The 15,826-nt window shown below is 44.1% G+C and overlaps 1 protein-coding gene across 13 annotated transcripts in view; it reads left to right on the top strand.

The window, feature by feature from the left end:
• Positions 1-15,826, top strand: part of DLG2 (discs large MAGUK scaffold protein 2) — an 877,737-nt gene that overhangs the window by 132,194 nt on the left and 729,717 nt on the right. For all 13 annotated transcript variants that reach the window (XM_083609628.1, XM_083609598.1, XM_083609629.1 and 10 more), the window contains exon 5: positions 1,221-1,319. In XM_083609628.1, the coding sequence (XP_083465754.1) occupies positions 1,221-1,319 (99 nt within the window). The remainder of the gene's footprint in view (positions 1-1,220; positions 1,320-15,826) is intronic.

The following is a 15,826-nucleotide window of genomic DNA, read 5'->3' on the forward strand; positions in this document are numbered from 1 at the left end:
TAAAAACAAAAAAATAACTAACTAACATCAAAGCTGTTCACAAATACATTGTTCATAAATGCACATCTTTATTTCCTGTTATATAAATGATGGATGGTTGCAAAACCTATGCTGGTGTGATTTGTGACTAAGCTCTTCCTTAATCATGGATATGGGGTTAAGAAGTACCTTCCTGAGCCCATCTGAATATATTGCTGCAGTTTTATGGGCTACTTAATGTATGAAGCTGTTAATGTTGTCAGAATGTGCCATTTTCAATGTCAGATTGTGCTGCTTTTTCATTACGGCTGGGAACGAGGGGGAAGCCAACTGAAATGCATCCAGAGCTTCATTCTATAGTGTTGATTGAATGTAGGAAAATTATAATTATTTAGTCAACCACTGCCATTTAAACCGTTGGTGGATCACTCATATTGGAGGTCTTCACAACCTGAATGCTTTACAACGGGTGGAAAAAAGCGAGAGATGGCGGGAGAAGGTAGAGATGGATATATGACTAGGTAGACATTGCCAATCTTTCAAATACCTTGCCAGTGTTTAAAGATCTACACTGGCTCCCAGTTTGCTCCCAAAGTGCTGGCTTAATAACAAACAAAGAAAAGAAAAACAGAAAGAACGGATGAAAACCCCCACCAGCTCACACTGAGAATATAGTCACCATCAACACACCCATCTTAATTCAAACACATACAGTGGTACCTCAGGTTAAGTACTTAATTTGTTCCGGAGGTCCGTACTTAACCTGAAACTGTTCTTAACCTGAAGCACCACTTTAGCTAATGGGGCCTCCTCCTGCTGCTGCGGCACCGCCGGAGCACAATTTCTGTTCTCATCCTGAAGCAAAGTTCTTAACCTGAATCACTATTTCTGGGTTATCGGAGTCTGTAACCTGAAGCGTATGTAACCTGAAGCGTATGTAACGTGTGTGTGTGTGTGTGTGTGTGTGTGTGTGTGTGTGTGTTATCCTTCCAGGCTCAAAGCATAAGTCTCTCAGCAGTTTTCACTTTTAATAGTGCCATCCCATGCATGACTACTCAGAAGTAAGCCCCACTGAAGTCAACAGAACTTACTTCCAGGCAAGGGAGTACAGGGCATGAATGCGTAATAATAATAATGCGTTCTGAGGGACCTGGAAGGGCCCTCAGAAATATATTCTGTTTGTGCTACTACTTTCTTGGTGAACGTTTTCTTGAAATGTCTCCCCTCCTTCCTATTTCTAGACAGCAGCTTCAAACGGGCCAGAACAACGGTCAGCAGGCGAAAACCAGGATAAAGGGAACCAATCTTCTGATAATCATTCCACAGATAAAACTGCAAAGGTAAGAATGATTGCAATATGCTTGCAATCTCCCAATGGTTGTGGTGGAAAAGGAGCCAGTCCAGAGTTGTCTGTATTGAATCCATCTCTTTCTCAGCATTTGTCCACACAAAGAAACAGGGAAGGATACATGAAGACACCTAGCAGAAAAATATATATAACTAAGGGGAGATATGGTACAGCAGTATGAAATCATGCACAGTGTGAATTTTGTTGTTGCTGCTGGCATCCGTCTGTCCCGAGAGACAATGGAGTGTGCCTCCGGGGGTGAGCCAAACCACTGTGTGAGCAGCACTTAATTAATCTCCCCTCCCTGGGGGCACAAGCTTGGGCAGTGTGTATGGGGGTCCTGGGCTGCCCTGATGCCAAGACCCCCCCTCTCAGCCTCGCTGATGTGGTCCAAAGGAAAGCAGAGCCTTTTCTGTGGCTGCTCCCATATTCCTCAATTCCTTCCCAAGAGAGGTAAGACTGGCTCCCTCTTTGCTATCCTTCCACTGGCAGGCCAAGGCCTTCCTGTTCAGATGAGCCTTTGAAAACTAAGGTGCAGCCAATGCTGGCCATTGGGCTGCTTCCAGGGCAAACTGTATTTTAATTGCTGCTTCTAGATGTGTTTTGATTGTCAGTTTTAGCTAGTTCGGTTTAATTACTCTGTATCACATAACCAATGTATTTACATGTAAGCTGCCTTGAACCCCAAGCTGGGAGAAAGGAGATAAATACAACAAAAACAACAACAACAACAAACAAACAAACAACAGCAAACACCACCACCTCTGACCATTGGCTATGTTGTGGTATTTTGGGTCCAGCTACATCTGTAGTTCCACAAGCTCTCCTGCAGCACCTTAAAAGACACAGGGATCATTGATAGATGTAGTATGTATGGCCTGCCTCTCTATGTAGCAGAGAGGCATCCCTGGGGAAAGATTAATTGACGGGGCAGTATCATTTTGCAGCTGCCTCTTTGGTTTTAAGGCTCTGTTTGCTCCCCATAGCAAATTATGGCTCAGTTTCTAGGTAACTGGAGGAGAAGGCTGAAAGCTCTGGGAGGCGAGATTAGTTTTGTATTGACAAAGTAATGATAGTTATAGCTGTTCGCGGCTCAGCAGTGAAGTTGAATGGAGAAATGGGTTAACATCGTTAATTTTCTTCATTACCGTTCTACTTTGTAATAAATAATAGGCTTCCAGCCTGCCAGGACAAAGTTAAAGTGTGTCAAGCTTTCTGTTATTATAATTCATGTAATATTTTCACAGGTTTACAGCTTGGCTGTGACAATTCTCTCAGGCTCCTCTCCCCTCCACCTTTTCATATGACCGTAGAAAGTTTTCAGCTCTCTAGCTCCTTTCTCCCTCTTCTCAGCTTCTCTCAAAATAACATTTAAAAAATGATGTGGGCTTTCCCTCTTAATACCCTCAAGTTGGAAATAAAAGGAAAAGAAAATAGAAGCTGATGGGCTTGGAATGCTAATTCGATCCCCCAAATGTCATGAAATGCTTTTTCTAAAAAGTAAAGGGAGGTGAAAAAACATGGAAAATGCGAATTTATTTCTTGCCAATATACACATCCAGGAAAAAAACCATGTGCTGTAATCCTTATGGGGCTATACCACCTTCAGAACATAGAGGGACAATTGTACTGCTGCATAAAGGTAAAGGGCAAAGGGACCCCTGACCATTAGGTCCAGTCGTGGCCGACTCTGGGGTTGCGGCGCTCATCTCGCTTTATTGGCCGAGGGAGCCGGCGTGCAGCTTCCGGGTCATGTGGCCAGCATGACTAAGCCGCTTCTGGTGAACCAGAGCAGCGCACGGAAACGCCGTTTACCTTCCCACCAGAGTGGTACCTATTTATCTACTTGCGCTTTGACGTGCTTTCGAACTGCTAGGTTGGCAGGAGTACTGCTGCATAGTCCTGTGTAAAAACACTACCAGCCTGTAGAAAGCTATCATATGAAGAAGAAAGGTTGTAGTAACCTAAGCTATTCCCTGAGATGCTAGTTAGAAGTGCATAATCATAGAACTGTAGAGCTGGAAGGGCCCAAAGAGTCATCTACTCCAACCCCCAGCAGTGCAGAGCAAAGTTATTTGCAAAGATGAATGGTTACTCTGATATACTACCTTGCTGTCAAAGAGGTACAGTCCTAGGAGTATTTTAGCACATCCTTCTTCTCAGGCCACACCTTACATTTAAAACACTACAATACCATTTTAAATAGTCAAATAATTATGGCAGCCGAGAGTTGTTGGGGAGCTATATTCCTATCCCAGAGCTGCAATTCCTAGCATGGTTTAACAGTCAATCTCTCTTCCCACTCTGAGACTTATAGCTCTGTCAGGTTGAGCCTCCTAAAAACTCTGAGAACTGTAGTACACCCCTTACAGAGTTACAGTTCCCGACACCATTAGCAAACTACAGTTCCCAGGATTCTTTGGGTGGGGAAGGAAATGTGTTTTAAATTTATGGGGCGGGGGGTGCGCGCGCGTGCAGCCATTGATTCATTCATGTACACACACACACATTTATAAGACACTTTATAAGATACATAATGGGTTTATGCCCTAAAGATGCATTTTGTAATGAGCTTCGCCCAAAAAATAATAAACACAAAACAGTTTTTGCATTGTGATGAAAACAGTTTTCTAGATTGCTAAAATCAATTTACATGAATTAAAGCGAGGAGCAGGGTAAAATAAATTCATAATTTGGAAACAAGTGAAAAAATGTAACCCTAGGTGGGCCCTATGCAGTCATCTAAAGGTAAAGGGGAAAGGGACCCCTGACCATTAGGTCCAGTCGTGACCGACTCTGGGGTTGAGTCGCTCATCTTGCTTTACTGGCTGAGGGAGCTGGCGTACAGCTTCCGGGTCGTGTGGCCAGCATGACTAAGCCACTTCTGGCCAACCAGAGCAGCGCACGGAAACGCCGTTTACCTTCCTGCCGGAGCGGTACCTATTTATCTACTTGCACTTTGATGTGCTTTCAAACTGCTAGGTTGGCAGGAGCAGGGACCGAGCAATGGGAGCTCACCCCGTTGCGGGGATTCGAACCGCTGACCTTCTGATCGGCAAGTCCTAGGCTCAGTGGTTTAACCCACAGCGCCACCCGCGTCTCATGCAGTCATCTACCTCTAGTTTAACCGCGGCTGCAGAGACAGATGGAAAGCTGCAACTTTTCAGTTGGTCTTTTCGAAGAAGGCCAGGAAATCAGTGGGATTTCCCCAAGTGTCCTCCTTTGTCTCACTTATGGAGAGAGCTATTTGTCAGGATATATCTGCAAGTGAAGTTGCTCGCATGTTAATGATGTGCTATTAGAAAAACAGCCTGTCATTTTACGGGGTTGGTTAGCTATTTAAAATGAGCACGTGGCTCTTTTTGAAAAATGCTGTCAGCTTCTGCCAGGAAGAGTGGATGGAAATTAAAGTGCAGATCTGGAGAGCATATTGCTGCTTTAGAGTTGAGAGCCTCTTTGGAAAGACACAGTGCCTTATAAGTACAGTGTGCTTCTTAGGTCTTTGCCACTGCATACATAATTCAGTTACAGTACCTGTACTGTGGTTTCCTTCGTCCTAAGAGGGCACAGAGCTAGTGGAAGCAAAACAGCTGTCTCATTATGGGTGATATAAAAGTGAGATCAGGAAGGTGCTGTGATGGATAACCAGGGATTTATAAAAGAAGCACCCAAAGAAACTGTTTTCAAAATATTCAAACTTTCATTTTGTTTGGAATATACAGAAATAAGGCAATTTAGAGCATTTTGCATTATTTTAATTAAATAATTTATTATTTTAATTTACTTTCATTTTGTTTGGAATATACAGAAATATGGCAGCTTAGAGCATTTTGCATTATTTTAATTGCAGAGCATCAATTAAATCTGTATCCAGAAAATGTTAGGCATTAGTAGATGGCATGGTATGTTTGTGTGTGGCACTCGCCTGCCATTCTGAGTGGTGTTGGTTACTGAGAAGGAGAAGGGGTGGGGATGTTGGTGCAGAAAAAAATACATTGGCAGAAGTGGGCCAAATCCTTATCTCCCCACCCCTAGAGGGCCAAATTTAATGGGTGGGTGGGGCCAGTCTTTGAACCTCCGGTGTTATGTACTGAAGTTCTCACCCTGGGCCAGCAGGGGGATACTGTAGATAGTTCAGGTCCACATATGCAAGTAAGGGATCGAAAGTGACGTTCAGTGATTGGATAGTTACAGAAAGTTGTTACAGTTATGTTGTACTGGAGCTCTATATAAGCAGGCTGGCTGAACCCTTCAGTTCAGTTCTTTTCTGACTTGTGAATAAACAAGAGCTGTTTGGAGAATCGCTGCGTCGTCTGATATGTTCACCCACAACTTAACATCCAGTATTTAAGACTTCAAAGCACAGTGTGGGGCTGTTTGAAGCGCTTTCGCAAAGAGCCCCACACTGCTCTGTGAACCTCTGGTTTTCATAGTTTTAAAGATTAATGCAGGTTCTAAGCAAAAGGGCTTTCAAGTAGCCCAACGCTAGACTTTGAACCTCTTAAAACCAGAGGGCGACAGCAGGGGAACAGGTGTGTACAGCCAAACTGAACAGAACTGACCTTTCACAATCCTTTTGAGGTCTTCTTTGCCAGCGTGTTCCCTGTGGGGAATGTGTTGGCAAAGCATACCCCTCCACCCAGCAGGATCGAACCCGTCATTGGAGAACTGGTGAGCAGAGGATTCAATCCTGCTCAGTTTGGCTGTGCTTGGCTGCTGAGAACAGAGTCCATGCAGCCAAAGCACTGTTTGAAAGGCCTTTTGCAAACAATTACGTCCTGCTCTTTGAACACATTTAGTTGACTAGGAATGCTTTAATCTGCTGATAGCTCTAATTATTTATTCTGATTATTCGTCACTACTGCTTGTGTTTTAGTTCAAGGATAAATATGATTTCTTTCCTATTGCCCTTTAATAAATGCACTTAATTGAAGATGTCCCAGTGAGATGGGAGGTTTAGCATGTTAATGCCTTATTTACATTGCTGCGACCATATTTTGGTCTCTACTGATAAGCAGTAAATTATTCTCAGTCACTGGATGCAGTTGTAGCAGCAAAGACAGCAACCTCTGTTTTTCTACACCTTTGTGATTCTTGAATGTCAAATGCTGAATTTAAATACTAAATTTAAATACTTTTGGGCTCTTTTTGTTAAAGGTTAAATTCAGTGTTTCCTTATTACTGCTTTCTTAATAGAATTGGCACACAGCTCAAAAACATGCACACACCATGAAACATGCTGAATAAAACTCATTCTAGTCTGAATGCTAAGGACCCTCCACCACAAAATAATGTAAGAAATAAAGAAATAAAGAAGAAGCAGACCTTTATAGCAGTAGAAGGGCCATCTAAGCAAACCTTTACACTGTTTCCAAAACACTGGGAAAGGTGGGTTTTGGGAGCTAACCCCACTGGTTTGAGGCCAGGAAGTCTGTTATGAATGTTCTGTTTTTGACCAACTGGGGAATGTTAGCCAGTTACTAAATCAAAATACAGTGGTACCTCGGGTTAAGTACTTAATTCGTTCCGGAGGTCCGTTCTTAAACTGAAACTGCTCTTAACCTGAAGCACCACTTTAGCTAAAGGGGCCTCCTGCTGCTGCCGCGCCAGCAGAGCACGATTTCTGTTCTCATCCTGAAGCAAAGTTCTTAACCTGAAGCACTATTTTTGGGTTAGCGGAGTCTAACCTGAAGCGTATGTAACCTGAAGTGTATGTAACCCGAGGTACCACTGTAGTGTCTCTTCTATGCATTAAAACAGAAGAAGTAAAATCCTGTTTAATGCCCCAAAGAGGCATTTTGCGATTGCACAATGGAACCCACCAAAAATACATTGTTGTAACTACTAGAACGTTTCTGGAGAGAATTACAAAAGTTGTTGCTTAATGCCAATTTCCCAGCTGCCCTTTTCCACTTTAAATATGATTCATTTATAATTGCTCATAATTCCACTGGGAACAATTCAAACTGTTGCTGCACCTGTTTTATCCAGCTTTTGAGTTTTGAAGACCTGGATGCTTTAGCTGAGATTCCTGCATTCCAGGGGCTTGGACTAGATGGCCTTTGGGGTCCCTTCTAACTTTAGAATTCTGTGGTTCTATGAAAAAGGCGGTTTCAGGGTGTGGCCCATTCCAATCTGATGTTTGCACTAGTTTGCTACTGATCACAGCCCAAACTGGCTGTCGCTTTGGCACATTTTTTTTAATTACCCTCATCACTCCTAGAAACAGTGAGTTCCTCGTGTGAGCCAGTTAGATATGGCTACTTTAGAAAGTTGGTGAGGGCAAATGAAGACCAAAGTTAGTTTATAAGCAATCAGATTGACTGTTTCTAGGAAGAAGTGGGCTGTTGTTGTTGTTGTTTTTCTAATGGAGTGGAAGCAGCTGGTGAAGAGGGATGGAAGTGCATTAAAAATGATACTGGGCAGAGGAGTAGTGAAAGGTGTATGCGTACCTCTGTACATTGGGGATGGACAGACCTGTCAGCTGGGCTCTTTCAGTTGTAACCATAAATTCAGCAATTTGTGATTTTTAAAAAACAGTCCCAATGAAAATCCATCTGCTTTTCAGCGAAAATTTATCCTAATAAACACATTGTTGCGTGCAGTTTTGCCTAATAAACACAATTTTTCCAAAGCCCTCCCCCTAATGCATTTTTCCTGTGCTATTTTAACTAACATATGTATTCTCTGCATTGCAAAATTGAAAGGCAGGCAGCTTGCTTAAGGATGGCTGTGTTTCGGGTTGCATATCATTTTGGAAAGTCTGAATTTGCCAGGTTCGTCTTTAAACACAAACTGAACTGGATTTCTCTCCATCCCTAATGTGGACACGGAGGGGAATGTTGACATTTAGTAGTGGTGGCGGCAGCATCTAGCTATAGGGCTACAAACACTTTTGCCCCCTTTTGTGCAAATCCTCCTTAAATTGGGAGACCCAGGAAGCACTTTGCAGGAAGCAAAACCTTTATGAAATGTACCCCATTCTTTTTTTGTCTTAGTTCTAATTTGAGCAATGGAATGATAATGATAATGTTTGTTTATGGAAGAGTAGGGAATACAGTTTACAGTACAGTGGCACCTCGGGTTAAGAACAGTCCTGCTTATGAACGCTTTGGGTTACGAACTCCACAAACCCGGAAGTAGGTGTCCTGGGTTGCGAACTTTGCCCCGGGATACGAACGCAATCTGCTTCCGGGGCCGCGGGAGGCCTATGTAGGGAATGCGCGTGTCAGGGGCTCAGGAGCAGGAGCACTGGGGAGAGAGGAAATGGAGAGCGAAGGGGAAGAATCCGAGGGCAGCGTAGGGGAGTATGACAGTGGCCCGAGAGATTCCATGAGCTTCTCCAGCGAATCAGAAGATTCCCAGAAGGGGGCGCCGATGGTCAGGGCAAGGGGGGTCCCAGGGGGGACGCACCAGAAACAAGGAGCCAGAGGGGAACCCCAAAGCAGCAGTGGGGGATCGGGACCAGTTTCCCCACCAGAGCGTAGTGGGGGGGAGGAGTCACATGTGTCAGGAGCAGTGTCTCCTCCAGAGAGGGAGTCAGGGCTCACCACGCCTCCAACGGAGGGGAGGTCAGTTGCAGCTAGCCCCCCCAGAGGGGGAAGCAGTGACAGCAGCAGCAGTGAAACGGTCAGGAGAAAAGTTACCGGCTGGGCGCGCGCGCCAAGTTCAAATGTACAGGCGCGGGGAACAGCAGGAGACCCGGATGGGGAACCAGCTCCTAAAGCCCGCCGGAGGGAGGGGGAAGGCTCAGGGGACTCAGCGTCAGAAGAGTCTAGAAAGGGCGAGACCCCAACGGCCAGGCGGAACCAGAGGCGGAAGGAACAGAGGAAGAGGTGGAGTAAGGCTAGAGTCTTAAATTGGTGTCAAGGGGGAGGAGACTCAGACGGAGCATCAGCGGTCTGACAGTTGAGACGTAGAGCTGCGCGCTGCGGCTCTGGAAGTGAAACTGAACTTCAATAAAGACTTTTGTACTTAACAACGAAGCAGCGTTGGTCCTTTGTGAGCTGGGACCTTGGGCAGCTCTGACAGCGCGCCTCAGGTTAAGAACGCTTTGGGTTAAGAACAGACTTCCAGAATGAATTAAGTTCACAACCCGAGGTACCACTGTATACTGAAAAGCTGGCTGAGCCTTCAAGTGTGATCTGTTTCTCCCCCACTCCTCACCCCCTGGCTAAAATTTTCAAGGACTTTTCTGATTGGTGGTGTTCCGTTCTGCAGTGATACTTAATCACCCTAATGATATATAATTTCTGTCTGTGTCGTAGAACAGAAATTACAAGTGTATATATAAAAGGGGGAAGTGATTTGACCCAGCTTAAGAGAGCGAGATCAGCTTAATAAGTAGCCTTTCAAAAAAATGTACAGACAATGGGCATGTTTCACCAGTGTAAAAGTCCCACGGATTTCATTGGGAAAGATTTAATGCACAAGTTTATCTCACTCCTTGAAATAACACCCCAGTGTTCGTTGGTGCAATGTTGTTAGTCAGAAAGGAGGACAAGCAGGATTTAATGAACTTGGCATCGTATGGGCATGATCCACCACAACATTTCAGACACAAGCCTCTTTGAAATAAATAGAGTTCACTATTACATTGGTCTTACGACACAACCTCCATTCATTTCGAAGTAGTTTCTGCTTGCAAAAAGCAGGATCTGGAGGTCAGTCCTTCAACACTTCTACCTCTCTATCCTCATACTTCGTCGCCCTCCTCTCCAATTTTACACCTTCAAGCGCTGCTCTTTCCCGGAGCATTTCTGATTTATTTGTTTAATATATAGAAAGGGACTGTAGTTTTCACAAGAATTCAGCAAGGTGGTACACACCATACAAAATTACAGCAAGGATCAATAAAACTTCAATAAAAGCCTCGGGGAAAAAACAGTTGGGGAAAAGAAATGCACTTGCAAAGGACCGTCAGAATAACATAGTTTTCAGTAGATGTTTAAAATTTGTAAGCAGGAAGAACAGAAGACCTACCATGTATCATCCAAAAAGGGAAAGGTGGCTTTCTGCCTTTTGATATGAATGGGTATAAAGTTTATATTGAATGACATAAAGTTGTAAGATACAACTGGGGCAATGTTAACGGGTGATTCCCTAGACTGGAAGGATGGGAGATTGACTGCTCTCGATGGTGTTACACTTCCTCTGAAGGAGCAGGTATGTAGCTTGGAGTTACTCCTGGATCCTTTGCTGTCTCTTTAGGCTCAGGTGGCCTCAGTCGTATGGAGTGCCTTCCATTAGCTTTGGCTGGTGGCCCAGCTGCACCCCAGTCTGGACAGGGATAGCTTAACTTCTGTTGTCTATGCTCTGATAACCTCTAGGTTAGATTACTGCAATGCATTACATTTGGGGCTGCCTCTGAAGGCAGATCAGAAACTTCAGTGGGTGCAGAATTCAACAGCCAGGTTGCTCACTGGGGCAAGATGGTTTGAGCATATAACACTGGCTGCTAATCAGTTTCCAGGCCCAATTCAAAGTGCTGGTTTTGAGCTATAAAGCCTTTAATCTGTGATACCTCAAGGACTGCCTCTCCCCATATGAACTGACCCAGACTTTGCAACCATCTGAGGCCCTGCTTTGTGTGCCCCCTCCAAGAGAGGTCCAGAGGGTGACAATATGAGAATGGGCCTTTTTTGTGGTGGCTCCCCATTTGTTGAATGCTCCCCCCAGGGAGGCTCGCCTGGCACCTGCATTACATATCTTTAGGCACCAGGCAAAAACGTTTCTCTGATTAAACAGGCTGTGGCCTTGTGTGTGTGTGTGTGTGTGTTACTCGTTTGTTTCTGTTTTGTTATGCAGTTTGTGCCTCATTTTGTATTTTTCTGTTGTAAACTGCCCTGTGATCTCTGGATGAAGGGCGGAATACAAATTTAATAATTAATATCAATTGTATTTTACTTTTTGTTTCATAGAATAATAAAATGGCAGAATTGTAGAGCTGGAAGTGTCATCCAGTCCAACCCCCTGCAAGGTTTAGTTTAGGGTATTGCATAGCCTATGTACATGACCCCCTCATTTCTCCCGTTCTAAAGGAGGAGGTTTTCAGTCCTTCCAACCTGCATTGTGGCTTCAAGAGGTCACTGTTAATGGAAATGTTTGTTTTGGAGCAGAAGCCTTCAGCTCTGGTCCCTCTGAGGCTACTGCAGAAGCTGAAGATGTAGAACCCATGATGTCTGAGCTCCTGTTTTAAATTCCCTAGTATGTTTACTTTGCTTCCCACTACCCAATCAACTAGGGACGCAAGTGGCGCTGTGGGTTAAACCACAGAGCCTAGGACTTGCCAATCAGAAGGTTGGCAGTTCGAATCCCCGCGACGGGGTGAGCTCCCATTGCTCAGTCTCTGCTCCTGCCAACTTAGCAGTTCAAAAGCACGTCAAAGTGAAAGTAGATAAATAGGTACTGCTCCGGCGGGAAGGTAAACGGCGTTTCTGTGCGCTGCTCTGGTTCACCAGAAGCAGCTTAGTCATGCTGGAGACATGACCCGGAAGCTGTACGCTGGCTCCCTTGGCCAATAAAGCGAGATGAGCGTCGCAACCCCAGAGTCGGTCACAACTGGACCTAATGGTCAGGGGTCCCTTTACCTTTACCTTTTACCCAACCAAAAGGAATAAGGGATGTGAGTGGTCCACCATCCTATAGGAGCAGGCCCAGTGCCGGATTTATGTATAAGCTAAACAAGCCATAGCTTAGGGCCCCACTCTCTTGGGGGCCCCTTTTTTTTTAAAAAAAAACCTAAACTAAACTAGACTGGATGTGCATTTCCAAAATATAAGATAAAAAACAAATAAAGCAAAACATACATACAGCAACAGTGTTTTGTGTTGTGTAGGCTCCTATGATGTAAGTAATGGGCCCCGCCGGCTAGCCTGCTCCCTAAAATATCAGTGGTTTGCTCATTTCTATATATAGGGTGCCTATATTCTGCATGCGCAAATGGCTTTTGATACCTATTAGGTCCATGAATTACCATATAGCATATATTCAACACAAAAAACAGTGACAATTTGTTGTTGACAAAGGACAGCGGGACATATAAAGGGCCCCATTACCTTCAGTAGCTTAGGGCCTCATCAAACTTAAATCCGGCCCTGAGCAGGCCTCTTCCCAATTCTCCCTGATCCTGCTTGGAGTCCTCCTCTACTGGGGAGGTCCCATTTGATTCTAGCTCTGGGAACAAACAATGAGATCTGGTTTATATCAGTGGTGCTGGACCTTTCCAAAACAGTTGGATCATCACATGGCATTGTAATGACCTGCAACCAGCTGAGTCTACTGTGTGCAGGCTTGCCCCCTCCCAACCCCAAACACTGGACACATCTCTTGCTTAGCATGGGACAAGGCAGGTACAGCCCAATCCCTTTGTAGTCCTGTCACCCACTCACTCCTCTCCACTGCTGGCCCTAGTAAGGCCTCCAGCTGTGAGAGCTAAGGGTGAACAAGAAGTGTGCAGAGGGAATGGGCAGGAACAGTTATGTGGCTGCCTTCTTTCCTGTTTTAGCCAGAGACTTAATGGGCTTTGTCCAGTGTCCAGGCTGCGAGGTGTCTACGTGGCAACCCCAACTGTGTCTTCATATATAGCTTCCAGTTGTGAGTGTTTCTACTGTACAACCCCATGCAAAGTTTCTGAAATCTACTAGAAATCCCGAAACAGCAGCACTTCTTTCTTCTGAAGTTATGGAGAGTTTTGCAAAGTCTTTCTTTTCTTTTCCTTTTACAACCGCCTTTAGCATAAGCTTTTTATAGTCTGCGGGTAGGTCTCTATGCACCCCCGTTTTTTATTGCTGTCTGGGAACATCTGAGATGCTATGGATTTTATTTTATTTTTTTGCAAAATTGCTTTAGATCTTTAGTAGCCAGGATTGACTCTTAGCAAAGTAATGGTATGTGGTTGGCTGTATCGTTTGCCTCTTGAGAGACCACATTAACATTGGGGTTATAACCTGAATAATTTACAGAAAGTAGATGGCTCTTAAAACATCCCCTTCTTCCTTAGAACGGTTTATTGGAAACATACTTCAGCTGGAATGAGAATAAGAGATTCCCAGGAAAAGGATCTAAAGGGGTTGGGTTCTTCATTATGCCGAAAGCCTGGACTGTATCGTATGGATGTCTAGACGGTTCCACTTGAAGAGGGCATTGATTTTCCTCACTTTTCGGGCAGGGCTTTCATTTTATCTATATCCTGACCCCTTCTGCCTCTTCCTTCGTGAGAGCGGGAAGGCTTAACGATTGAGAAGGCTTCTCTTCTGAGCATGAATCATGTGCGGCTTCTCAAAGGGAAACTCTGCAACAGTGTGGCTGCAACAAAGGTGTGTTTATGGGTTGTTGTCGGGGAAGCAGAAGCTGGGATGTGGGGTGTGTGTGGAGTACTTTAGTACACTGCAGCAATATTTGTTGCAAAGCTGTGACATAACTCCAGGTTGAAGTGATTATGTTTGCAGCCCCATGTGCATGTTGTTACTTGGGAGTAAGCCCTCTTGACTTTGGCAGGATTTGCTTTCCAAGTAAACATGGATGGGATCAGGCAGTAAGGGATTTGAAAAGTTGCGTGCCGTTTGTCTGGAAAAGAGAAAAAATATTTCTTTGCACGCGGAGTTGTTAACGGAGTTTGTACCAGGGGAAAAGATGAATGCGAGTATAAAATCACACTTTCTTTGGTTTTTATTTTTTTGTTATTAGGTGACTGGGGGAACCCAAAGAATAAGAGATGCACAAGAGTTAGAAATTCTTTCTTTTTAAATCAGTGCTACCTCTTATTTTGGTATAGAATATGCCAGTTACACACAACTCAGGTAGAAAGAGAAATTACTCGGAGCTACGCTGACCAGGTTTCAGATAGTTATTCTTCTGCAACAGTGGGCAAATTTTGGACTAGTGGGCCAATTTCGAGAGTCCTATGGGTGCCAGTTACAAAATGGCTGCCATGAAGGGGGCATAGCATAACACAAAATTAGAGTGGCAACCACCCCCAACAACCTTACGCTTGCCATACGAAGTCCTGATTGTGGAGATCACATAATACTGATCTCTCTCTCTCTCTCTCTCTCTCTCTCTCTCTCTCTCTCTCTCTCTCACACACACACACACTCTGATGCTGTTGCTGCCTCATAACAACATGGAGCACAGTCACCCCACTTTTACTTTCTAAGTAAAGTACCATAACATTTTGCCCATGACTTTCTTTATAGGAAGGCTGGTTACTTATTTTTGTTAAAAAACCGAAAGGATAAATTTTGGAACTCCCGCTCAGCGGCACCACTGGGAGCCGCCATGGGTTTTATGGTGCCCACGGGTGCTGCGTTGGTGACCCCTGTTCTATAAGCGTGACTCGTAGAAGGACTGCGTTCACAGGTAACAAAGGGTAAAGCTGGTCATACTATTTTAGCAGTGCTATCCTATACATGTCTGCTCAGAAGTAATGGGGCTCAACTGCGAACTCATTCAGGCTTACTTAGGTCAATGCATGTATAGAATTTCATTGCAAGTGTAGTAGCACTGATTTGAGCATATTCTGAGTTACTTTTTCGGCTTCAGGAATGTTTTTATAAGGAAGTGAATGAACGTATGTTCAAATCACATAGGTTGTTATATCTGCCTTAACTTGTAATGCCCAAATGTGAAAAAATCCCTATCTATCTATGATCTATTTATCTATGTCTCATCCATACACACACACACCTAAAAAACTTTGCAATGAATTTTCTTATATCTGCCAAGAAGATACCAAGCTCTTTATTTAATTTTAATTTCATTTCCAACCCACCTCTCTCCAGTGAGAACTCATGGCAAGCAAGAAATCCCATAAAAACAGTTTAAATAATAAAAAACAGCGCTTGCCCACCCCCCTTTTATTTGAGTATTCTTTACAACTTGGTGCAAAATGTCCCTTCCACATTCAGAGATGCACTAGTCAATAAAAGCATCCTGCATTCTGCACACATGGGGACGTTCCTGGCTTTCACAGAGAAGTCCCTCACCTTCAGCCTGAAAAATCACTGCAATGTACAAAGGAGGCACAATCACACCATCACATTTGCTGCATGTGTGACATGTTCTTGCCTGCCACTGCAAATTTCCACTCCTCCTACGCACACAGTTGTTCCACGCACACTATGTTCTTGCCTGACACCACATATATCCACTCCCCTTAACCACAGACTACTGAAACAACTGTACAATTTTTTTAAAAAAAGCAATACTGCACATTAGGTATTTCCAACTTCATATTTTATAATGGGAAAAAGCAACTAGATGCCTATGATTTTACAATAGTGGCAACAGCCACCATTAATTTTGCCTACTGGAATGATGACTGGCTAGACCGTCCATACTTTGCCATGTTAAAAAGTGGCAGCCCTCTCTCCCGTCCAAGATACCTAAATATGTGAACAGGAAAGTCGCACACCCTTACATTGTACAGTGGTACCTCGGGTTAAGTACTTAATTCGTTCTGGAGGTCCGTTCTTAACCTGAAACTGTTCTTAACCTGAA

The sequence above is a fragment of the Podarcis filfolensis genome (genome assembly GCF_964270895.1).
Source record: "Podarcis filfolensis genome assembly, chromosome: 4".
NCBI classification, from domain to species: Eukaryota; Metazoa; Chordata; class Lepidosauria; order Squamata; family Lacertidae; genus Podarcis; species Podarcis filfolensis.